General features: G+C 41.3%; 2 protein-coding genes across 2 annotated transcripts in view; both read right to left on the reverse strand.

Annotated features, from left to right (window-relative positions):
* LOC146575276 (protein NLRC3-like) overlaps positions 1-27,415 on the reverse strand; it is a 227,691-nt gene that overhangs the window by 147,257 nt on the left and 53,019 nt on the right. The window lies entirely within an intron of this gene.
* Positions 1-27,415, reverse strand: part of LOC146575279 (protein NLRC3-like) — a 78,792-nt gene that overhangs the window by 48,735 nt on the left and 2,642 nt on the right. Inside the window, exons 2-5 of the mRNA XM_085272474.1 lie at positions 20,928-21,006; positions 20,580-20,766; positions 18,650-20,450; positions 15,303-15,476 (exon numbers count right to left, since the gene is read on the reverse strand). Of these exons, the coding sequence (XP_085128600.1) occupies positions 15,303-15,476; positions 18,650-20,450; positions 20,580-20,766; positions 20,928-21,006 (2,241 nt within the window). The remainder of the gene's footprint in view (positions 1-15,302; positions 15,477-18,649; positions 20,451-20,579; positions 20,767-20,927; positions 21,007-27,415) is intronic.

Here is a 27,415-nt window from a genome sequence, read left to right on the forward strand (position 1 = left end):
TGACTGCGATTTACATAGCTCTTTGTATCTCCGTCGCGGAGATATGACGAGAGAAGAAACGGCTTCATTTTCGGAATTTGAAAAATGAGAGGAGGACAGATTTCCACCCCTCAAACAAGTCTAACTCATCTCAGAACGGTAATAGGTGAGAAAATAATTCTTGAATTGTGAGTGTCAGGAGTGTCTGAAGATATACAGGGACAAGCCTCATGTCTTAACTTTGCTTCGTTAAGGAGATATGACGATTTGAAAATGCCTTCAGTTTCAGTATTTCAGCTCTGAGTTTCACAACCTCCCCATAGACTTTGAATGGGGAGTTTTTAGACCATGTGTCACTTCGAGGCAAATTGTGAAAAAAACGTAACTCTCACAATAATTATAGTGACACTGTCTTAAAGCCAGCAAAAATACCTACGTTTTGATGTATAATTTGTGGAAGTTGAGTGGAAATTGAGCGAGTAGCAAGGAGTTGTTCAGACATGAAGAGAAAATTCAGAACGGACGAGTGTGCAGTGGGAGTTAATTGCATAGCAACCATAGCAACACATGTATTTTCTGAAAAATCACAAAGTTGTAACTGAAAACTTAAAGAGTCATTACATGAAAACGGTAACAGATATGAAAAAGCTGAATCACACAGGAATAGCCCAATCATCTGAGAACGTTTTAAAGTTTGAATGGAGTTTCTAGGTGAAAGTATGAGGAAGTAGTTAAGTTTCAAAGACAAGCAAGTTTTAGCAGAATTGTAGAAGTTTCCCATTCATTTCAATGGGACAAATTAAAGGAAAAAAGTGTAATATTTTAAAAAGTATAATAGTAATAAGTACCAAAAGATATAGCAGTCGAAAGCAGAAATAGCAGAACAGTTTAGAGTTTGAATGGTAAAAATCGGCTGAAAACTGAGGGAGTAGTTAAGCGGCAAAGAAACGGAGCAACTAGAATAATAAAGGATAAAGAATAAAGAGAAACAGGATCTCAATAGTGTGGATGCCTACGGCATCCACCCAATTATAAATGTCACATAGCCCCAAACATGTCTTTTTCAAAGCCTGCGGTGAAGAGAAAGGTTGGTGATGAGCACCGACAATTTCAGGAAAAGTGGGCAATGCAATATTTCTTTGTTGAGCACAGGGGCACCCCGACCTGTCTTATTTGCACAGAGAAAGTTGCGCTGCACAAGGAATACAATTTGAAACGTCATTACACAACTAGACATGCTGAGCTGGATGCAAAATACCAGGGAGACGAGAGAGCGAACCGGGTTGCCAGTCTTAAAACAGATCTACTGAGGCAGCAAGATTTCTCCAAGAAAGCAACCAAAGAGAATAATGCAGCAGTCGGAGCCACGTGGTTAGTGAGATGATTGCTAAAGCAGGGAAGCCATTCACAGAAGGTGCATTTGTCTAAAAGTGCATATTGCAGGCTGCAAATATAGTCTGTCCGGGAAAGAAAGGTCAGTTTAGCAACATCAGCCTTTCTGCCAACACCGCAGCAGATCGCATTTCTGACCTGTCAAGTGACATTTATGACCAACTGTGTGAGAAAGCCAAATGTTTCAGTGTATACTCAGTCGCTCTTGATGAGACCACAGACATCACCGACACTGCCCAGCTCCCAATGTATGTCCGTGGTGTTGATGACAGTTTTGAAGTGATGGAGGAGCTGCTCACAGTAATTCCAATGCATGGCCAGACCACCGCTCAGCAGATATTTACAAGCTGTGTGATGCCATTGAGAATGTTGGTTTGCCATGGAAGAGGTTTGTTGGAATAACAACAGATGGAGCGCCATCAATGACAGGGAGGAAACATGGACTGGTGGCACAAAACAAACTGGAAGAGGAAGGCGTGGAGGAGGCCATTGCTCTGCACTGCATCATCCATCAGCAGGTCCTTTGCAGCAAATGCCTGAAGTTTGACAATGTGATGTCTATTGTTGTGAAATGCATCAACCAAATCAGATCCAGGGGCTTAAAGCACCGAAGGTTCTGTGCTTTTCTAGAGGAAATGGAGTCAGAATATGGGGATGTGCTCGACTTCACTGAGGTACGTTGGCTCAGCAGGGGAAATGTATTAAAGAGACTTTTTGAGTTGAGAGCAGAAGTGAAGCCTTCATGGAGAAGGATGCAGCGGCCCCCAGCTAAATTGAGTTTGAGACCCCTGTCCTACACCATAAATCAGTAAGAGAGGGTACGACCTCTCTCATGGCCCCAAGTGGTGTGTGCATGCCAGAGCACTCTGGAAGGCACACAGAGTCTTTACAGACTACTCAGGATCAAACCTCTATCATTATGCAATCGATTATACAACTCTAAGCATATATGAGTAAATATTTCTAAGCATAAATGACAATCAACAATATAAACCTTACAGCTGGTTTTAATAACAGAATTCATTTGTTTCTCAAACGAGAAAGAGCTATCGAGAAACACTCCTAAATCTTTAGTTCTTAACTTTTCCAGTGGGCCAAGGTCAACATTATCTGCTAATGCTAAATAGGCTGCCGTTATTAACTAATGCTAATTTGACATGAATTAGCATTATGCACTAATGCTAACACTTACTTTTTTTAAAAATGTGAGTAGCTAATGCTAACACTATTTCCCTTAACTTTATAACAATGTGAACGGCTAATGCTAACACTCTTTTTCCTAGCATTATAACATCTGAGCTGCTAATGCTAAGTAGGCTGCTATTAGCACCTACGTCTAATTTAAGGCAAATACGCATTAGAACCTAATGCTCATATCGTTTTCCTTTGCTTTATAACAATGTGAGCAGCTACTGCTAAATAGCATTAGCTAATAACAGCAGTCTAATTTAATGCAAGTTAGCCTCATTTGCATTACAACGATGTGAGGAGTTAACGCTAAGTATGCTGCCATTAGTGGCTAATTCTAATTAGGGGTGAATAAATATTACCAGCTAATGCTAATATCGTATTCTCTTCCCTTTTAACAATGTGAGCAGCTAGTGCTAGGTAGGCTGATGCTAGCAGCTAATGCTAAAGCTAATTTAATGTGAATTAGCATCACATTAGTGAGGAGTTAATGCTAAGTAGACTGCCATTAGCAGGTAATGCTAATTTTAGGTGAATAGGAATTGGCAGATAATGCTAATACCATATTTTCTTGCTTTATAACAATGTGACCAGCTAATGCTATGTAGGTTGCCGTTATTAGCTAATACTAATTTGAGGTGAATTAGCATTATCCCCTTATGCTAACAATGTTTTTTCTTACTTTTTAACAATACAAGTAGCTAATGTGAACACTTTTTTTTTTTTATTGAATTCTAATTTTTCCCTTGCGATGTGAAGAGTTAATGCTAAATAGGATGCCATTAGTGGCTAATTCTAATTTTAGATGAGAAAGCATTAGAAGCTAATGCTAATACCATATTTTCTTGCTTTATATCAATATTAGTAGGTAATGCTAAGTACGTAGCCATTATTAGCTAATGCTAATTTAGGTGAATTAGCATTATCCACTAATGCTAACACTGTTTTTGCCAACTCTTTTCCCTTGCATTATAACAATATGAGCAGCTAATGCTAAGAAGGCTGCCATTATTAGGTAATGCTAATTATTATGTGTGTTAGCATTATCCGCTGCTGCTAGCAATGTTTTATCTTACCTTTTAACAATATCAGCAGCTAATGCTAACACTACTTTAATTTCAGTTAAACCTACTTAGCATTAATTAACTTCATTTAGCATTAAGAAGTTTTTGCTATAGGCTACCATTAGTGGCTAATGCTAATTTTAGGTAAATAGAAATTGGCAGCTAATGCTAATACCATATTTTCTTGCCTTATAACAATGTGACCAGCTAATGCTAAGCAGGTGCCATTATTAGCTAATACTAATTTGAGATGAATTAGCATTATCCGCTTATGCTAACAATGTTTTTTCTTACTTTTTAACAATACGCCATTAGTGGCTAATTCTAATTTTAGATGAAAAAGGATTAACAGCTAATGCTCATACTGTTTGCTTTGTAAGAATGACAGCAGCTAATGATATGAAGTCTACCGTTATTAACTAATGCTAATTTGATGAGAATTAGCATTATCCGATAATGGTAACTCTTTCCCCCTGCATTATAACAATGTCAGGAGTTAATGCTAAGTAGCCTGCCATTAGGGGCTAACTCTAATTAGGGGTGAATAATTATTAGCAGCTAATACTAATACCGTTTTCTCTTTTTCCTTATAACAACTTGAGCAGCTAATGCTAATTTGATGCGAATTAGCATTATATTAGTGAGCAGTTAATGCTAAGTAGGCTGCCATTATTAACTAATACTACGTTGACGTGAATTAGCATTATGCGCTACTGCTAATACTGTTTTCTCTTACTTATTAAAAATGATAGTAGCTAATACTAATACTCTTTTCCGTTGGGTAACAACAAAGTGAGGAATTAATGCTAAGTTGGCTGCTTTTAGCGGCTTATTCTAATTAGGGGTGAATAATTATTAGCAGCAAATGCTAATACCGTTTTCTCTTTCCTTATAACAATATGAGCAGTTAATGCTAATTTGATGTAAATTAGCATTATATTAGTGAGGAGTTAATGCTAAGTAGGCTGCCATTAGCAGCTAAAGGTAATTTGAGGTGAATAAGCACTAGTAGCTAATGCCAATACCCTTTTCTCTTGTGTTATAATGATGTGAAACGTTAATATTGTTCTCAAACAACAGAATGAGAATGAAATATTGATTCTAACAGGGCCCATAAACAGCATTAGCTTAGCAGCATTAGCTTATCAGAGTCTCCATCATGGTCACACAAATCCTTAGCGGAGCAAAGTGGCCTACTTAGCAATAGCTGCTGTAGAAAGCAAAGGGAAAACAGTATTAGCATTAGCTGCTAAATGTGCACTTGAGAACAAATCTATTGTGAATTCAGCCGTGAATGTAGTGTTTCCAGTAAGCTTCCATTTCCAAATGTTAGCTGCTCCTGTCTGCCTCTTTGTCACACACACAGACTGAAATGATTCACAGCCTTGTTTCATCCTTCTGTCAGTGTCACTGACTGTCACTGTGACTGTGGACATACAGCATGGGAAACACACACATGGCTGATACTTGTATCTAAAGTTACAAAATGTTGTCTCTGTCCAAATATTACCTAACTGTAAGTCTACTTTTAATGAAACTCTCAACATGACTTATCAGTTATCATTAATGTTCCTGCAAACAGACTCCTTGAAGACCCCCTACATAAATATCCATGTACTATCCAGCTAGACTAGTGTGTCTGTCCCTGCAAATATTCCTTCATGTGTGATTGTTCATGTCTCATCTGCAGGAAACAAACAGGAAGTGAGTGAAAGACACAGGAAATGATTCCAGCTCTTCCTCCTATATCAGACATTCTCTCCATACCTGAGAGTGTCCAGTCTCCAGCCTGGATCCTTCAGTCCAGCCGACAGAAGCTTCATTCCTGAGGGACCTGGATGATTGTAGCTCAGGTCCAGCTCTCTCAGATGGGAGGGGTTGGAGGTCAGAGCTGAGGCCAGAGAAGTACAGCCTTCCTCTGTGATCAGACAGCCTGACAGACTGCAGACACACAAAACAACAATCCATCTGTTATCCATCTCTATAGCAGCATAACTAAGTGATGGTTCAGGGTCACCTGATCCAGCTCTAACTATAAGTTTTATCAAAAAGGAAAGTTTGAAGCTGATCGTCAAAGTAGAGAGGGTGTCTGTCTCCTGAACTCAAACTGGGAGCTGCTTCCACACCCAGTCCAACATAGCCAGGCTTTCTTTGCTGCTTTGACAAAACCTCAAATCCCAGTCAGAGATGGTGAGCATCATCACAGTGATGATCATTTCTCTGTTAACCCAGGCTTTCTGCTTCAGGATCTGTGCACGCTCACAGAACAAGGAGACCTTTAAACATCATTTCACTAAATGGATGGACTGAGCTCAGCCTACAGATGAACTGGATAAATAAAGATTTGACCTCAGTGTGCTCAGTGTTCCTGTCTATTCCTAACATATTCCTAACATGATAGCTGCACTTTAGAGCTCTAAAACTGGAACTGACACATATTTAAACTCCACATGTTACTCAGTACATTCAGTTCTGACACTCGCCCACAGTCCAACAAAGGAAACATGGAGATCACATCAGTTTGTCACCAAAGTCTAATTATTCCAGAGGGCAGTGTTGATACAACTAAAGTTATTTTTAAGCAAAGTTGAGTTTTTTATCGTCGGAGTACTTCAAGTCTGAAGTATCATTTAAATGCATTACACGCTGTTGATGGCAGCAAACAAACCACCCAAACAAACAGAGGTGGGAGGCTTGGGCAGACTACGTAGATTCAGCTAGTGGGAGGAGTCAAGATAAACCAAAGAAAGACAAGCTAACAAACACCACAGTGAAGTGAGTAGCTACAAACTTCAGGCCGATTAGTGTTGTTGAAGAAGTCGGTCTGAGGAACGTTCTTAGGATCAACAAATGACCGCATGTATGAGCCTCCCTCAAGACACACCATCACAAGAAGAACACGTGAGCTGTAGAAAAAGGAGAGACTACGACAGCCACAGCGTTACAACGTGCACCAGCTGTTGGTCTCTCTGTAGACCTGGGAGTTATAGTACATGATATTAATGAAGACTGGGAGCTGCATTCTATAGCAAACAATTTGTTATGAGGTAATCAGCTGATCTTACTTTAACCGGAAGCCCTTCACAATAATTGCAAAGCCTTTATTTTGTCCAACTACCATCAGTTCGTCTGTACTGATGGTAACTTAAAGTCACACTAATGCAGTTTAGTTTGTATAGTGTAAGTAGTAGAAGTATACTACAGTACCCTGATCACTGATAGGATAGATTTATGTAGATATACACCTTTGTGTTTAACATTACTGCATTATAGTACTGTGATCTTTGTCCTTATATATGGTTATGTTAGCTATACTGATGTACGTACATATAACTGGATATGTAACTTATCTATTCAGCTTATTTGTCATGTATTTGTATTGTGTACTTCCTTTTTGTAAGAAACCACACACGTGATCACAGCCACAAGAATCAATCAGTGAAAGAATAAAGTGCCTCAAACCAAACCTTAAGCTCCTTATTCCACACGCTGGGCCTTCAGTGGTGCTCTGGCTGACACACCAGAGTGACTGGAGTGCTAAAGAGTGAATCGGACACACCAGTGTAATCCCTGATATCTCCACTACATTTAATCGTCCTTCAGCCTGTGGCTGCAGTTAGCTGGTCTGCTAGTTAGCTGGTGTGCTAGTTAGCCGGTGTGCTATTTAGCCGGTTCGCTAGTCAGCTGGTGTGCTAGTTAGCTGGTATGCTAGTTAGCCGGTTCGCTAGTCGGCTGGTGTACTAGTTAGCCAGTGTGCTAGTTAGCCGGTTCGCTAGTTAGCTGGTCTGCTACTTAGCTGGTTTGCTAGATAGCCGGTGTGCTAGTTAGCTGGTGTGCTAATTAGCAGAAATGTGACTTTACAGCTCGGCCTCACTCACTGACATTAGTCAGATATGACTGAATCTATATCACACTTAAAGCTTTCTGTAAATGAAAGGCTCAGTGAAAACAAGGCACTTCAGTCAATTTTAAAACACACACTCTGAATATAACCTGATCCAGACCAGGTTATAGGTTCAGCATCAGTAACCACGGTGATGTAGCCAGGTAAACACTTATGCATTTATGCTCACAATCACTCCAGTTAACCCAGCATGCATGTTTTTGGACTGTGGGAGGAAGCAGAGAACCTGAAGACAACCTACACAGGCCACACTATCACCCTTATTTACAGAATTATAATTTAATTGGGTGATAAAGTAAAGAAAATAAATATTTTAATAAAAAAATATTCATAAATGAACTATTATTCAAGTAAGTAAGTAGAATATATTTATATAGCACATAATCTCGTTTGTATAGAAATGTCTTCATCTGCTTTTTCAAAGAGTCAGTGGAGTCTAGACAGCATAAAGATAACAGCAGGGAGTTCCACAGCCTCGGTGCCTGAAAAGCTCGATCCCCACGTGTGTTGAACCGAGTCTGTGGGACCAATAGTGACCTCTGACCTAAAGACCTAAGTGCTCGGTATGAAGCATGAGGTTTCAACAGGTCAGAGATGCACTGAGGAGCTTCACCATGTACAGCTCTAAAAGTTATGAGTATAATGTTAAAATGAACCCTAAAATTTAGTGGCAACCAATGAAGAGAAGCCAAAACTGGAGTAATGTGTGACCTCTTGTTTGTGCCAGTTAAAAGTCTCGCCGCAGCATTCTGTACAGTGTGAAGCTCCAGAGCTGATTTGTTGAGACAAGTAAAAAGACCATTACAATACTCCAAGTGAGTAGAGATAAAAGCATGAAGAATCATCTCAAGTTCTGCCTTTGACACCAGTCTGAGTTTAGAAATGTTTCTTGGATGATAAAAACAGTTTTGAAACAGTTGTTTAGAGAGTTTCTCAAGCAACATTGAACTGTCGAAAATAACACCTAAGTTTCTGAGACTCGATTTAATGGAAGGACCTAAAAACTGATCTGCTGCCTAATTTCTGAAGACATGTGATCAGGAGCAATGATCAAAGTTTCTGTTTTATCCGTATTAAACTGGAGAAAGTTGAAGTTTCACAATTATTTGATTCCTGAAAGACAATTATTTAAACAAGAAAATGTATCAAACTGAGAATCTTTGAAAGAACAGTATAACTTAATGTCTGAATGTCATCAGCGTAGAGATGATAAGAAATATTATTGTAATATCTGATAATTTGGCCTAGAGCAGGGGTGGGGAACTCCAGGCCTCGAGGGCCGGTGTCCTGCAGGTTTTAGGTCTAACCCTGGGTCAGCACACCTGAATCAAATTCATTACCAGGCCTCTGGAGAACCTCAGGACGTGTTGAGGAGGAATTTAACCATTTAAATCAGATGTGATGGATCAAGGAAACATCTAAAAACTGCAGGACACCAGCCCTCGAGGCCTGGCGTTTGTCACCTGTGGCCTAGAGGACGTATATAAACCAAAAAGAGAATCGGGCCTAAAACAGATCCTTGAGGTACCCCAGAAGGCAGAACGGATGTTTCAGACAACACATGATTCATACAGACAGTCAAAGATCTCTCAGATACAGTAGATACGACAAACCATTTTAAAGCAACACCAGTAATCCTGAACAAGTCCTTCAGCCTATTTATCATGATGCTGTGATCAACAGTATCAAAAGCAGAGGAGACATCCAACTCAGTGCACTCTCCAGAGTCTGCTGCCATCAGAATGTCACCACACACTTTAAGTTAAGCCATCTCAGTGGAGGACAGTTTACAGAAACCAGACTGGAAAATGTCCAGAACACTGTTTTTCTCCAGAAAGTCGTTAAGTTGTTCTGCAACTGTTTTTTCCACGTTCGTTCAATGATTCATTACAATCAGATTTAGTATAGACTGGTACACGAGGAATATCAGGAGAGACAATTTTCATAATTGTATCAAACAATACTTTGGTTCTTTTCTGAAGCCATTAGATTTGAAAACTATTCAGTTCCAGCTTTTTTATCATGTTGTTAAGTGAGGATATTGATTCCTTGAGATGTACTCGATGAACCTCAAGCTTGGAAGCCTTCCATAAACGTTCTAACTTGACAGAATATCTCTTGAAATTTTGAGTATTTTCATTTATCCAGGGATAGAAATTTGAAGAATGGACAACACTTTGCTTCAGAGGTGCCGCTGTGTCTAAATAAAATGGACAAAGTGTTGTCTCCAGGAGTTTAGCTGATTTAGAGTGGCCAGGTACGGTGGGTGTGCTCCGGTTAAAGAACACGGAGGCAGACTTCCAAATTCAGGTGATTTATTCGGTCTGTAGTGAGGATACAGTCACCTGACCTAAACCCAGTGGAGATGGTTTGGGATCAGTGTTGGGCAAGTGACTTTGAACAAGTAATTATAGTTAGTAGTTACCAAGAAGTAACTAGTAACTATTAGAGATGGACCGATCCGATATTACGTATCGGTATCGGTCCGATACTGACCTAAATTACTGGATCGGATATCGGAGAAAAATAAAAAATGTAATCCGATCCATTAAATATCACGAAAGCACCTCACAAAACTTGCAACACGCCGTAACTCACCTCAGAACGTTAGCACGTCGGAGCAGTATGCATCACGTGATAGAGCGGCTGTGGCATGCGGGACCTGTCGGTGGTCTGGATAGCATTTGGAGCTTCGCTAGCAACCCGGCATTTCATCTCCGACAAAGTTATCCCGAGAGAAGTAAAGCAAGTGTGTAAGTCCATCTCTGAATGTTTGTAAAGCATTCCTGCGTTAAGCTTAACGAGCGACTGCCTCTTCTTGCTGCTACTTCAATCATGAAACTGCTTAATGATCAGCTGATCGGCTTTTCTGTCTCGAGTCCGTCTCTCTTGTTTGTTTTTGGCCCACTTTGCACCAGAAAGAGGAAACCAGCGGCTGAACAACAGCAGCACGTTTAAGCTTGATCAGCTGTTGTTAGAATTTATTTAATATTACTTTCTACTCGAGGATCTTTTTCTATGTAGCTGACGCTGGTAACTGTGCAGGGGCGGATCTAGCAAAGTTTAGTCAGGGGGGCCGATAGGGCATTAACAGGGAAAAGGGGGCACAAAGACATACTTTTCTTTCTTATTCTCATTTAAAATGTCTAGCTTTTAATAAATAATTATCTGACACCCAAAGTTTTAATTTGATGTAAAAGGAATAGCAGTCAATTACTGTATATAGTAACTATTAAGTCTAATATATATACCCTAGTAAGCTATAGTACTTTTTCCTTTGGGAAGGTACCATCTGTGCAGTCTGCAATTTTGTTGAAGAAAGATGTTGAATCTATTTAATATTTCTTGAAAAATAATTGATTTCTGTGCATTTTTTTTTCACACTGCATCAAATTAAGGTTGATTACGTCGATTAAGCATCATGAGGTGGAGCGTGAGGGGTGGTTCCCTATTTTTTATTTATTTATTTTTGTTGTTGCTGGGAGTTGGAACCCTATTAGTTAGGTTGCTTAATATTTACGCTAAGTACTCTTTAAAATACCAGAATAGGGAGGATGGTGTAGGTTTAAGTTTATTAGATTGATCAGTATTGCTGAACTATGAAATATTTTTTTTGCATACAGGTATAACAGAATAGCTTTAGTGTAGTTGTTGTTTTAAACTTTAGTATGAACTTATACAAAATGCAGCAAGATATTTAAAAAACAGTTTTGTTGATTAAAAAACACTATATCGGATTCATATCGGTATCGGCAGATATCCAAATTTATGATATCGGTATCGGACATAAAAAAGTGGTATCGTGCCATCTCTAGTAACTATACTACTAACTATAGTTAACTCTACGTAGTTACTTAGAGTTAAAATATTGTAAGTCAGTTACTAAAAGTAATTAATTACTTGAAAAGTAACTATTGCGTTACTTTAAAATGTTCAACCCTCTGGGGTCCAGGGTATAATTGGCCATTTTTAACTACTTTTGATTTGACCTCTATATTCCACCTTTAAAAACTATTTACTTTGCCTGTTTGGTATCATTCTTTTCAGCACAACCTCACGTGTCTGAATTTACAGTTATGTTTTCATTTTGACATACTGTATTAACACAATTGACCTAAAATCAGACAAAAAACAATATGAGTAGAAAAAGTTATATTTTTTACTGTTACAACCACAAACATGTTTAATAAATCATTAACTTGAAATCTAATAATTTTAATATTTTAATAATATTTTAATAATAATAATAATAATAATAATAATGGATTGCATTTATATAGCGCTTTTCGGGCCTTAAAGTGCTTTACAATGCCACTATTCATTCACTCTCACATTCACACACTGGTGGAGGCAACTACAGTTGTAGCCACAGCTGCCCTGGGGCAGACTGACAGAAGCGAGGCTGCCATATCGCACCATCGGCCCCTCTGGCCATCACCAGTAGGCGCTAGGTGAAGTGTCTTGCCCAAAGACACAATGACCGAGACTGTCCGAGCCGGGGCTCGAACCGGCAACCTTCCGGTTACAAGACGAACACCCTTAAAATCCTATACACAAGGTTTGCAAACAACCATTTTGTTATTTGTAACAATTTACCTTTTACCTTGATTTTTTAAAAATAACTATTTACAGAACAATCAGCTGTTCTGCATTAAATAAGATGCCACAAATTATTTGTGCCACTCCAAAAAAATAATTTCTGTCCACCATAAAGGAGAACATCACAGCCTGATACCTGCAGGTCTGACAGCAGCAGGTGTATCACTGCTGTTTCTACCTGGAGACACCGTTTACACTGTAATCTGCATTTGCTGGTTTTGTGGCAGCACCTGTAACAATTCCATTCAATTCAACTCTATTTATATAGTGCCAAATCACAACAGTCGCCTCAGGGCACTTAACATTCAGCAATTGCCTCATTGTTCTGACAGACAACATAAAACTATCCACTACACTACACACTAACTTTTTTTGTTCTTTTTTCCCCTACACACTAACTACACAACACAACATACTATGCACACACTCCAAATACGCTAAACGTCACAAATCTCTCACATCTCACACCGTCACTCCTAAAACTTCCCCCTCTTCCTAAACAACCAAATGTCATGTTGCTATATCATTTTTTTGATTGGTCGACATGGTTCATTTTTCCACCAACAGGAAAGGGATGATTTGGGTTTTTTTTGCTCATAAGCAGAGAGTGCTTGCTGTGCTGTCCTTAGACAGTAAAAGTGACGAAACTATTGAGGAAAAAAACGCTGCGTATATATTGTTTATCATGACTCTGGTTTTATGTGACCTATCAACACAATTTAAAAACTGGTATATGTCACCTTGTTGCTTTGTAATCTTGAAGTGGTCATGTGATTGGCTTACCATGAATACTTTATTCTTCCTCAGCCAAACAGCAGCACTCATGCGATTGTTTTGCCCCCTTAGCTCCAGGTGTTGTGCCAAAAAGTGATCGTCTGCCAGAAAGTGATCGCTGTCCGCGGGAGTGCATGCAGCTGCTTAACCCTTTAAAGCCGGTCAGAGTGGGCACACTCTGTTTTGCGTAACATAATATTCCAGAAACACGCTTTGCCGATCCGATCAGCTGTTTGTAACACTTCCTACTTTGGAATTGACATCAGCGTGAACTATCGCATATCCGCCATGACCTGCCCAAAACCGGAAGTGATGTCATTTTTGCAGAAATGTATTTTTTACCATCATGGCCTCATAACCCTATACTAGTGTTTTTTTAAAGTTATGTTTGACTTTCTGACTTTCTGTGTTGTTTCTGGGATGCTTAGGACTCATATTGCACTGCTGTAAATAGTTTATTTTGATGCATATGCTGCTTTTTTGCAAATTTGCACTATAATATTTATTTTCGTTTTTCCTGCAGTGTATAGAAATTAGTGTATTTCAAAAATAAAACTATGAAGGCACTCAAAATAAATTTCATGTGGTGGGAAACTATTTTGTGCAACTTTTTTGCATTTACAGTTTTGAGGGATAAGCCTCTTAACCCTCCTGCCATCCTTTAAAAAACTCACACCCATCACCCTAGGGACCATTCTCAGCCACGCCATAAAAAGACCATATATCCATATTTTATTCCACTTTAAATTAGCCAACCTTGTAAAACTACTTCTCCCTGAAATATTCATGTAAAGTTTTAATTATATTTTCGTTGTTTTAACCCTTCAAATCCCAGTGTTATTACATGAGCGCCCTGTGTTATAAGCCCCAAAAACCAAAAAACGAAACTAAATATTTCCACAAAAAACCAGTTGAAGTAATATGTGATTGTCATTATAAGTAGGCCTTTAGATGGACCAAAGATTGGCACCAACATACATTTTGACCTGCCATTATTTTTTTTGCATTTTTTTTGCAATTTAAAAATTAAAACTTCAAGGCCCTGAGTCTTCATTGACATCCAAGAAAAGAAGAAAAAATAAAATCATATGATGATAATTTGGGGTTGAAAAATAGCGTTTATAATGGAAGTCAATGGGCAGAAAATGGTCCCCAGGGTGATGGGTGTGGGGATTTCTGCTGCTCAGCCATTTTAGGCTGATTTAAGGAATTCACACTGGAATATTAACATTGACAGGTAAAAACTATCCTGTGGCAAGTTTGGTTATATTCCACTGAACACAGTGGAAATGGCAGCCATTTAACACATAGCAGTGGCACAAAAAGGTCCCAAGAAGGCAGGAAGGTTAAATTTCTCTAACTAGAAATATATGTTAAAAAACAAAAACGATTTTCAAATTTTTTTTAGTTTATTGCACTTTTTGCAATTTATGTAATTTCTATGCACTTAATTAATGCATATTATTAAAATTTAGGCTGTAATGGTTGTATTGATGTAGAGCAACTTGAAATGCTCCCAAAAATGGCTCCACAGCATGTAAAAATATAATATAAGCTGTGGCGGACTTGGTTCTATGGTAAGTCTTAAAGGGTTAAAGCTGTAGCGCCCAGATTACTTATAGCTACTTCCATGCAGCTGATATAAGATTGGTTGTTGAAAAATAGTAACGCAACCGCACCGAATCCAATTCAGGATTTTGATTTCCATCACACTTCCACTGGATGCCCAGCTGCTCTCCTATTATGTGATTATCATCAACACAGAACTGGAGGATAAGACCGCGGTTCTGGGGGTTGGGAAGCTCATCTTGTAACCAGAAGGTTGCCAGTAGGATCTCTCTGTCTTGGTCGTTGTGTTCTTGGAACACAAGTATGTAGTTAGTACCGGGCGACTCCCCTCCCCCACATCGGCACCAGAACCCTGTATTATCTACAGGGTAAGAATGCCTGTTTTATCAAACTATGGCTATTACTACTGTGATCATTTGCAGCCCAGTGTGCTGCTCTCTCTGCTGGGATGAACCACTGGAGCTCACCCAGTCATCCCTTTCTTTCTCTCAAGAAGAAGTGAAATAAATGTATTTATTATGTTACGAGTCTAATATTCTTTAAATCAAACTGTAATGAATAAATGAAGCAAGAAGATTTGGTGGCTCCAAGTGTTGTAGAAGAAAAGATGAACATCTCATTTTGAGAAATCAGCCTTTAAAATTAAGTAAGAATAAAAAACTAACAGCAAACCAATCGGTAGTCGCCAATTACTTTTGAAAGTAATTCGGAGTCCAATTATCCACTCAAATGTAAATAAAAGTTCACTTGACAGCTGTATAAAGGTTACCTGTTTATACAATAATATAAGTCACATTTCAAATGATCATCTGTGGAAAAGTTTGAATCCTGACCTGAGAGTTTCCACTGCACACTGTGAACTCTTTAGTCCAGCGGACAGAAGCTTCACTCCTGAATCCTGCAGGTCAGAGTTACTCAGGTCCAGCTCTCTCAGACTGGAGGACTGGGAGCTGAGGACTGAGGACAGAGCTTCACAGCTTCTGTCTGACAGGTTACAGCCACTCAGTCTGAAGAAAGGATGACAAGAAGACATGAAACACTTGTGTTAAAGTATATTCATGGTGCCATGAGGAGCTACTACATTTACAATATTTCAACACTGTTTCAGGACATGCTGGAATCCTTATTGCCTCATGTTACAAAAGACAAATGTGGCAGTTTAGTGTGATTTGGATGGATTCATTAAAAAAACAAAACATAAACACTGTTAATTTTTTCCAAATGAAATTGATTAAATGATGTTAATTGATGAAAAAAAAATCGATATTGCTTGATCTGACCTCAGCGTTTCCAGTTTGCAGTATTGACTCTTCATCCCAGCAGACAGAAGCTTCACTCCTGAATCCTGCAGGTTGTTGTTACCCAGGTCCAGCTCTGTCAGATGGGAGGACTGGGAGCTGAGGACTGAGGACAGAGCTTCACAGCTTCTGTCTGACAGGTTACAGCCACTCAGTCTGAAATCAAGGTGGAAGGGAGACAAGATCAACCAAACAAATCAGAGCTTTATTGCTTTTTTATTGTTTTTAAGCAGAAATCAGTGAGGTGCTGGTAGATTCTGTTCTTTTGGTTTATTACCCAACAACACACACATACACTAATATTTGTGACTTTTGTAATAGTAGCATTTACAATGCAAAGCAACAGCGATCACAGATTGAAGGGGCCTGAATAAAACTACAATGCAGTGATTTTTAAGATGACCTGTTCTTCCAATTTCCAACAACAGATTTCTCCAACCTTACAGTTAAAAATAATTCTTTATCTCATACTGAATCTTGGTGCACCTCCCCCCAGTTTATTAAAATGAAGAGGTACTGAAGTTGCTGTAAGTGATGTGTGATGCCACTGATTTCCTTTCTGATCCAATACAAAGTAAAATTCAGGCTGGTATCTGCGATACTGATGAAAACTATTCCTTCAGAATCAATACAAGACATCATAAGAAAATATGATGTTTTGTATAACATAAAAAGCCTGAATTTTAAAATATTCAGTTAATAATCAAAAACAGATGCACACTGTGTCTGAGGAGGATGTGCGGAGGTGCTTCAGGAAGGTGAACGCGCGCAAAGCTACTGGTCCGGACGGGATTCCCGGCCGCGTCCTCAAGTCATGCGCGGCTCAGCTGGCTGGAGTGTTCACGCACATCTTCAACCTTTCCCTCTCTCTGTCTGTAGTCCCAGCCTGCTTCAAAATGGCCACCATCGTCCCTGTACCCAAATCCTCCACCATCTCCTCATTGAACGACTGGCGACCTGTAGCCCTGACCCCCATCGTAAGCAAATGCTTCGAGAAGCTGGTCAGGGACTTCATCTGCTCTGCACTACCCGACTCACTGGACCCTCTACAGTTTGCATACCGCCACAACAGGTCCACTGATGATGCCATAGCCCTGACACTACATACTGCCCTGTCACACCTGGAGAAGAGAGACACGTATGTGAGGATGCTGTTTGTAGATTACAGCTCAGCATTCAATACCATCGTTCCCTCGAAGCTGGACAGGAAACTGCAGGATCTAGGACTGAGCAGCTCCCTCTGCAGCTGGATCCTTAGCTTCCTGTCTGACAGACGCCAGGTGGTCAGACTGGGCAGCATCACCTCATCCCCCATCACACTGAACACTGGTGCTCCACAGGGGTGTGTACTGAGCCCTCTCCTGTACTCACTCTACACCTACGACTGCACAGCCACTAACAGCTCCAACATCATTGTGAAGTTTGCGGACGACACTACAGTGGTGGGTCTTATCACCAACGGTGATGAGACGGCTTACAGGGAGGAGGTCAGCGCCCTGACCCACTGGTGTCAAGACAACCATCTCACCCTCAACGTCGCAAAGACAAAGGAGTTGATAGTGGACTTCCGGAGGTGCAGAGAAGTACACACCCCCATCACCATCAACGGCGCTGCTGTGGAGAGAGTGAGCAGCTTCCGCTTCCTTGGTGTACATCTGGCTGAGGATCTTACGTGGTCAGTACACACAAACAAAACAGTGAAGAAGGCGCAGCAGCGCCTCTTCTTTCTCAGGAGACTGAAAAGATTCGGCATGAGCCCCCGCATCCTCAGGACCTTCTATCACTGTGCCATTGAGAGCATCCTCACTGGATGCATCACCACCTGGTATGGCAACAGCACCGCCTACAACTGCAAAGCTCTCCAGCGAGTAGTGCGGTGCTCTGAACGGATAATTGGAGGTGAGCTTCCCTCCCTCCAAGACATCTACAGGAAGCGCTGCCTGAGGAAAGCGGGGAGGATCATCAAGGACTCCAGTCACCCCAGCCATAAACTGTTCAGACTACTTCCATCAGGAAGGAGGTTCTGCAGCATCCGGTCCCGTACCAGCAGACTGAGAGACAGCTTCTTCCATCAGGCCATCAGACTGATGAACACGTCATAGACACCTCAGCTTCACTACTGGAACTTCAACATTATGCACTCCACACTGTATATAAATGCCACTTGTTTTGCACATTTTCAACTCTGTATATTTTATATATTTTATTATTATTATTATTATTATTTTATTTTATTTTTTTACTATTTAATTTGTAAAAATGTGTATACACACACACACACACACACACGTAGGAAAATATTTAGTATACACATCCAGAAATGCATACACTATTATATATTGTACATATATTTATTAGTTTCAGGTTGGCCATTCTTGTATTTTGCTCGTTTGTGTTGTTGTGTTTGCACATCTCTGTTGCTTGTGGGGCTCGCACACAAGAATTTCACTCGCATGTGCTGTGCCAGTGTGCCTGCACATGTGATGTGACAATAAAAAGTGATTTGATTTGATTTGATTTGAACAGATGTGACTGAAAATAATAAAACTGAGAAACATTTTATGGCCATTCGATCCTTTTACAACCATTGCAAGAGCTTGGTTGGCATAGCCGGCAATACGTTGGATAGTAATAAGTCCGGTGGGTGATGGGCTCCACCAGGGCTGCCCTTTGTCACCGATTCTGTTCATAAATTTTATGTTTAAAGGCTGTATCAAAAGTTCATTCAAGTTACAATATTGTGGTCAAAAGTTCTCCTTTTTTCTTTTATACTATACAACTACGCTGTCTCGTGGTTTTAGGACATGGATCTGTCATGGAAGAAATCTATGACCACTTTTAATCAACATTTTAAAAATAAACATGATCACAGATTTACTCACAGAGCCTTGTTGGAGGCTTTGACCACTGGCAGCAGCCTCAGAAGAGCCTCCTCTGAAGCAGAGTATTTCTTCAGGTCAAACACATCCAGATCTTCTTCTGATGACAGTAAGATGAAGACCAGAGCTGACCACTGAGCAGGAGACAGTTTACCTGTGGAGAGACTTCCTGATCTCAGGGACTGTTGGATCTCCTCCACTAGAGAACGATCATTCAGTTCATTCAGACAGTGGATCAGATTGATGCTTTTCTCTGCAGACAGATTCTCACTGAGCTTCTTCTTGATGTACTGGACTGTTTCCTGATTGGTCTGTGAGCTACTTCCTGTCTGTGTCAGCAGACCTCGTAGGAGAGTCTGATTGGTCTGCAGTGAAAGACCCAGGAGGAAGCGGAGGAACAAGTCCAGGTGTCCATTTGGACTCTGTAAGGCCTTGTCCACAGCACTCTGGTGGAGAGATTGAAGTTTTAGTTTGTTAAATAGTTTAGACCATGTAGAGGTTGTTTGTTGTTGTTCCAGCAGATTGAGTCCAGAGTTGATGAAGGTCAGATGGACATGAAGAGCAGCCAGAAACTCCTGAACACTCAGATGGATGAAGCAGAACACCTTGTCCTGGTACAGTCCGCTCTCCTCTTTAAAGATCTGTGTGAACACTCCTGAGTACACTGAGGCTGCTCTGATATCGATGCCACACTCTGTCAGGTCTGATTCATAGAAGATCAGGTTTCCTTTCTGCAGCTGATCAAAAGCCAGTTTTCCTAGATACTTAATCATCTTCCTGTTCTTGGGACTCCAGTGTGGATCTGTCTCAGCTCCTCCATCATACTTGACCTTCTTCACTTTGGCCTGAACCACCAGGAAGTGGATGTACATCTCAGTCAGGGTCTTGGGCAGCTGTCCTCCCTCTCTGGTTTCCAGCACATCCTCCAGAACTGTAGCAGTGATCCAGCAGAAGACTGGGATGTGACACATGATGTGGAGGCTTCGAGCTTTCTTGATGTGGGAGATGATCCTGCTGGCCTGCTTCTTATCTCTGAATCTCTTCCTGAAGTACTTCTTCTTCTGTGGGTCAGTGAACCCTCTGACCTCTGTCACCATGTCAACACAATCAGGAGGGATCTGATTGGCTGCTGCAGGTCGTGTGGTTATCCAGAGGCGAGCAGAGGGAAGCAGTTTCCCCCTGATGAGGTTTATCAGCAGCACATCCACTGAGGTGGACTTTCTAGGGTCAGTTAGGATTGTAGTTTTGTGGAAGTCCAGAGGAAGTCGACACTCATCCAGACCATCAAAGATGAACACAACCTGGAAGTCTTCAAAGCTGCAGATTCCTGCTTCTTTGGTTTCAGTAAAGAAGTGATGAACAAGTCCCACCAAGCTGAACTTTTTCTTCCTCAGCACATTCAGCTCTCTGAAAGTGAATGGAAATATGAACTGGATGTCCTGGTTGGCTTTGTCTTCAGCCCAGTCCAGGCTGTATTTCTGTGTTAAGACTGTTTTCCCAATGCCAGCCACTCCCTTTGTCAGCACTGTTCTGATTGGTTCATCTCTTCCAGGTGAGGCTTTAAAGATGTCTTCTTGTCTGATGGTTGTTTCTGGTCTGTCTGGTTTCCTGGATGCTGTTTCAATCTGTCTGACCTCATGTTCATCATTGACCTCTGCAGTCCCTCCCTCTGTGATGTAGAGCTCTGTGTAGATCTGATTCAGGAGGGTTGGGTTTCCTGCTTTAGCGATGCCCTCAAACACACGCTGGAACTTCTTCTTCAGGGTGGATTTAAGGTTACGATGACAAACTGCAGCTTGAAGTTCTGAATGAGAAGAAAAATAAACACTCAATTCCAAAAAGAACTAATCTTTAAAACATGTTGCTCCATCTTCCATCTCTGGAAAATGTCTCATTTATCCAGCAGCTTAAATCTTTAGATAAATCCTCTTACTGCTCTGCAGACGGTCAGCCAGCTCCTCCTGCTTCATTCTCCTCAGGAAGTCCACTGTGATCTTCACAAACGCCTCTCTGCTGCTGCTCCTCTGACTCTCTAAGCATTCTGGGTAATCTGGACTCAGAACCTTCTGGATCTTCTTCAGCTCGTTCTTCACAAAAGTGATGATGTTGTCCTCCAGCAGCTGGAACAGAATATTTATGAATGAGCCAATCAGACTGAAATCATGGAGCCAAACATCAGATCCATGTTGGACACACTGACGATCCACTGGTCTACAAAGAGCAGCATGGAGATGACTGTGAACAGAACAGATGTAACAGTAGTTGTTGTACATGTACAGACCATAAATATGGAGTCCAGCTGTGTTTGATGCTGCTGGGCAGACTGACCACTGGGAACCTCTGAGCTCTGCTGGTCCACTCTGTGGAGGAACCATGAAGGATTAGATCCACACAGGATAAAGATCCAGGAGTTTCTGCTCAAATAACTTCATCTGAATCAAGTCTGTCAAGTTTTAAACTCTCAGATTGTGAACATATCAGTAATTTTCAGTCTGTTTTCATGGACGTCCTTTCAGTGGTGATGTCAGGGATGATTTTGAAGAAGCTCATCAAACTGAACCATCAGCAGATCACTGCTCCAAAACCAGAACATGATCCGAGTCTCCCTCCACCACCAGAACACCAGCTTTACTAACGTGGTAGATCAGTGTAGTACAGATCAATAACTGATGAGTCATTTGATCAAAATCACTGAGTGCTTCACGTCTGACCCTCTGATGCTTCTGTAGACATTTTGCATATTTAATGAATGTCTGACAGTTTTACATTCATTCTATGAACACAGTGGAAATGTTGTGTTATAGTCTCCATGTTGTTTCCAGCATCATAAATTCTTAAGTTCAGAAAATTAGATTCTTTCTTCACAGCTGAAAAACAACAACATTTATTCTCTATTGAAATCTGCATCGTCCACTCCAAAGGTCACAATCTGAAGGTAACATCTGGTTTTGTTCCCTGTGGTTAACTCTGAGCATCAGTATGGTGGGATTTATCCACTACATCCACACCACTGTGGTTCAGTGTTGTCCTGATGGAGTAACAGCAGCCAGTATGATCCAGGCTTTAGCTGCTGGGTCTCTGTGTGACCTCTCAGACTGTTTAACAGATCAGACACAAAGAGAATCAGAGCAGCTCTGTTCTTTAAAGACAAACATGAACCCACTCAGGTCACACTTTCCCCACAGATATGAGCATCACTGTCCTCAAACAGCAAATGACCAAGTCGAACATTTGGATCTTTTCTCTTTCATTGTTTTCTTTTTAATGAATCTTTGTAACAATCTGAGGATGTTTCAGGTCATATTTATCCAGGAAACACAAACATGTAAAGGAGTCATCACAGCTCTCTGACCTCGTTGCTCCAGGTTCACCACTGAAGTATGGAGGGACACCTTTGGACCGGTCACTCCTCACAGACGGACAGCTGGACCCTGCAGACTGTGACCTCTGACCTCTGCAGACACAAACATGATTGAAGCAGCTGTGATCACACAGACTGCAGATAATGCAGCTGTTTCCTGTCAGTAACATCCTCTTAGATTAGAGTTCAGCTTTTTACAGGAAAACTGGACAAAACTGATTTTTGTTACAAACTCATTTTCATTTCCTCTCAGCTCACAAACACAGTCAGACAATCAACCAGAGTCAACACTGATTATAATGTCAGTGCAGAATTATTTCTGTTACTCAGTGAGTTCAGCTCTCTGACCTCGTTGCTCCAGGTTCACCACTGAAGGCTGGATTATAATCTTTGGACCGGTCACTCCTCACAGACGGACAGCTGGACCCTGCAGACTCTGCTCTGTCCTCCTCTTCCTCCATCATCGTCTTCAGTCAGTCTGAGAGGTAAACCACAAACACTCAGTGAGTTCACATTAACAGGAGGAACTGAGTTACAGTCGCTGACCTCTGACCTGTCATGTGACCATGAAACCAGGTCAATGTGTCTGTAGGTTCAGTCATCCAGGTCATGTGATCTAAGGAGCTTGGAGAGAAAAGAGACGTCTTTAAGTTTCTGGAAGACGTTTCATCCGAGAAGCTTCTTCAGCTCTAAAACCAAACGGTGGAGAGTCCCAGATATTTAAACCTGAGAGGGAAAGAAAGCATGTCGCTGACCCACCACTGATGTTATTTCAAGGAGGAAACTGAGAGCCTTTGCACCAGGAGCACAAACATCAGCTCCAGCAATGATCCACTGATGTGTTTTTATTCCATGTATGAATGTTGTTATTGACAGAGATGACGTTTGTGTGTCAGTGATGCAGTGACTGTTGTTGTTACCTGTACAGGCTGGTTAGACTCTATGAAACAGATCATACAGATCTCTGCATGTTAGAAGAGACTATTAAAGGTCATGAATGAGACAAAGGCAGGGAGGCGTCCTTTACAGCTAAACAGCAGAGTGAGAGAACAGCCAGCACCTCTACATTTATCACATTATACAGCACATGTATGATACTGACAGGGATGAGAAGAATTTAGTGATTCTGATCCCATCATTGATATTACTTATTGATTCTCAGTAGCTCTGCTCTGACAGTCACCACCATCACTGAGCAGCATATCAAAGACATTTGTGCACATTAACTGCATGTTGTGGCTCAAATGTTTGTGCATGTTGGAGGCATTTCCTCTTTGTTGTGATCAGTGTTGGTCATTACTCAAAACAGTCATTATTACACATATTACACAGAACACTTTAATTAAAAGTAATGGAGTACGTTACTTCATTACTCCTCATAACATTACTTTGATGTTAAAATGAACAAATGAGCATGTAACAACATAAAGCTGAGGTACAGCCCCACACACCAACACAGATCCTGATGAGGTCACGTGATGTTTCTCTGAGTGTTTATGAACACAAATCAAAGATGAAACAGCACAAAGACACTTCAAAGTGATTCTACTGTAGAAACATGAACAGGTAGAAACCTGCAGCCTGACTGCTCATCACTTTGTTACCTGTTCAAGTTCAGCAGCAGCAGCTCACTTTATCACGGTGCTGGTCTGGGGTCAGTGTTTACTCAGCTTTAACCTCACTCTGGGTTCTTGGCTAGCTTAGCTTTAGCTTAGTGTTAGCATGCTGTGTGCTAGCTTAGCGTCAGAGCTCTGCAGGTGTCTCACAGTGACAGTAAAGGAGGTAAAGGGCTGTGACGTCATCACGTACGCTGCGTCCTCTGTGGGCTCTGAGTGAACTCAAAGTACAAACTACAAGTACACAAACACGAACGTAGCTCAGAGTGGCGGACACACTCGGCCTCGTTGGTCCAGCTGTGAGTCCGTTACCGTGAACTATGGAGCGGCAGATTTGTGCTGAACTAAGCTGCACACAGCTGATGTTAGCCAGGAAACATTACACACTGACTTTAATGGAGAGACCGGAAATACAAACACACACAGTTTGTTGTGTGAAGAAATCAAACACGAGCTGAACAAACAGTAAAGTTCCTAAAGACAAACTGTTAAAGGAGGAAACAAAGCAAACTTACAGTTTCTTCACACACCAACAACAAGCTCCACTCCACACCTGGACACTAAACACGGACACACAGGTGAGCTGCTTCCTGGAAGGAGGCGGGGCTCCACCTGAAACTCAGCACAGGTGGGAGGGGCTCAGCTCTGTGTGTGCTGATGTGTTAACTTTAAAAATATGCCGTCTGACTGCTCAGACTGAGTCAGAGTAAAGTTCACATGCTGACGTGTGGAGACATGAAACCTTGTTGTAGCTGCAGGTGTGAACACACTGATCCCAGATCAGCTCTGCTGTATTTGTAACATGAACATTTCTGCTGCAAAGCTTCAAATGTTCAGCATGTTTCTCTGTTTCCAGTCTATAGATCCAGTCACACTTTCTACCTTCACCTGTGCAGTAAAGACTGAGAGCAGAGCTGAAAGCAAGCGTCCAATCAGTGAGCAGCATCAACACCTGAGCTTCATTCAGACTCTGTTATTGAAGATGTTGTTGGTACAAAGTTCATCTGCTGCTCACATGAATCCATGAAAGATTTATTTCACTGAATGTTTCTTCAAAGCTCATTTCAACCTGTTGAAGTCATGAATGAAAGTGCAGACTGAGAGTGGATCACATGATGTTTGAGGTGTGTCATGTGACATGTTCAGTATTGTCACACATGTCTAGATTGTCCCTGATATCATAACTGCTCAAACACTGATGATTATATTTGAAGAATTATTCCTGATGGCAGCAAAGTTTGAATGGAGCTCTCTGTCTGTGCTGATTTGTCGCCCTCTGGAGGTCAAAGCACAAACTGCATGATGTCACTGTAACCACCACAGAGACAGGAAGTGTTTTTATGACTGAAACACTGAAATGATGCTAACGGCTGTCGTTAGGCTCACTGACAGCAGTGCTGATGTGTTCATGTCAAACACTGGCTCAGGTCAGACTCCTTCATCCTTCTCCAGCGTGAGGCCGCCCTCAGACCCACAGGAGCTCTGACCTTTGACCTCCTGACCCTAACCATTTTAGTCTTGTTGCATCTGCAAATCCATCCAAACTGTAGCCGAGCAAAAGAAGCTGGAAGTTGTTCTATGAATGATGTTGTTGAAGGAGCTTGGAAAGAAAAGCGTCTGGACTTCTTTAAGTTGCTTGAAGAGGGACATGGACGTCTTAACGCCCACTTACATCCTGGGACATTTGATCACAGGAAATCACATGATGGGGTGGGGCTAGATCTCACAATGGGTTCACCCAAAACCTTGGCTGATTGAGACCCACACCCGTTCTCACACCGTGGCTCGTGTGATTAGGTAGAGGATCAACAGGGGCTCCGTGTCCCTGAATTTAAACTGAATCTAAACACACCGTGCACAATGCCAAGTTAGATAAGGGTTAAAAGAACAAGATAAGAATAAATAAAAAGATAAAATAAGGATAAGAAATAACTTAAAAAAATAAAATAAAAAGATAAATAACTGCAAATAAGTACAAATAAGTAACTGAAGACACGTGTGGTCTGCAGATGTCGATGTACATGGATGTACATGGAGTTTAATGTGCAAAATGAACTTAGTGTGCAAAGTGACCTGATGTGCAAACTGCAGTTTGAGGTCGGTCAGCTGTTCAGGAGTCTGATAGCAGTGGGGAAGATGGAGTTGTTGAGTCTGGATGTTCTACATTTCACACTTCTGAACCTTCGTCTCGAGGGCAGAGGTGTGTCTCTCCTCTGGACTCTGTGATGGTAGCTGCTCTGCAGAGAGGGCAGCGGGGTCCTGATGATCTTCTCCACAGTTGTTATCACTCTCTGCAGGCGTTTGCGGTTTGCAGTAGTGCTGCCGTACCATGCAGTGATGCAGCTGTCAGGCTGCTCTCCACAGTGCAGCTGTAGAACCTGCTGAGGATCTTGGCCAACATACCAAATTTCCTCAGCCTCCTCAGGAAATACAGCAGCTGCTGAGCCTTCTTGACCAGCTGTGTGAGTTTGAGTCCCTCACTGACTCAAACTCCTTCAGTGACACTTGCAGCCTTGCAGATTAGTTTGCTGATCCTGATGCATCTCTGGAGCTGATGCTGTCCCCCAGCAGACAACAACAACATAGATGCTCTCACTAGTCCACTTTACCCTCTAATCACATCTCTGACATCTGCAGGTTGCTCCATAGAGACTCTTGTGCAATGCCAGGTGTTTGTGTTTGTCTGTAGGTACACATTAGATATGACCATAGACGCACACACACAAGTGAACACAGCAGCACAGATGGTTTCCACCTGCTTCCCTCTTTCTTCACACAACTGTGAGGATGATGAAGAGGTTTCAGGACGAGGTGGTCAGCAAGCACAGGATAAAGCAGGGCCATGAAACTCTCTGGTGCAGCAGATGTTTAATCAGACTCAGCTTTAGGCTTCTTTTCCCACCTGGCAGCAAAGTAACAGCTTCACTAATGTGAACAGTCACAATGTTAAACGTTTCTATATCTTCATATATTTTTATCTGTTGATGCTGCAGAATAAAGTCTGTTAACAGAGTGCAGGATGTGTAGAGCAGGTCCAGCTCTGCCTTTACTGTGTCCACTTTCATCAGCCCCTGTGAAGTGACACAGAGTGCATGTGTGTCTGTCAGCTGTTGTTTGTTGTGAAGGATGGAACAAATGAACACACACTTTTAGAGAAATCTGAAAAAGCAACACGTGCTTGGGCTCCTTCTGTGCTCGTCTTCATTAATGCTGATCTTTCTTTCCTGTTTGTTCTTTGGCACAAGCTTCAGTCTTTTCTCCCAGGGCTCCTTCACACTTAGAAACACACCTACATTCATTTATACACAAACATCATGAAACAAAGGCTTTGTAAAAGAGGACACGAGATCCTCTCTGAACAGCACATTCATATCAAACACAGGACTGAACAGGATATACTGAGTCTGTGCTGTTTTCATTGTTACTTGCTGAGTATTTTTCCAGTGTTTGAAATGTGACTCAAGTCTGATTCTTCTACTGTGTGTGAACTCTAAGCAGCTGCATTAAACAGCTGCTTTTCAAACCAGGCTCAATCCTATGACTCTGTGAATGTAAACTTTTGTCACCTGCATGAATAACAATCCTTGATCTAGTCAGGACTGCAGTGCTCCTGTGATCCCAGCTTATAGATGGAGGCTAGCATGAGAGGCTCAGCAGCTAAAGCAGCACACCTGGGTCTCCCAGCCTATTAAAAGCAGCCCTTTGCTTCACCTGCTTCACTAAACATTATTATTATTATTTAAGCAGAGTGGTGTGATTGATGTAGGCATTGCTGTGTGACAGGAGGACTTT

Source organism: Mchenga conophoros, linkage group LG4 (genome assembly GCF_057382185.1).
Source record: "Mchenga conophoros isolate Kocher_MC1m ecotype Shallow Benthic linkage group LG4, M_conophoros_male_GT1.1, whole genome shotgun sequence".
NCBI lineage: Eukaryota > Metazoa > Chordata > Actinopteri > Cichliformes > Cichlidae > Mchenga > Mchenga conophoros.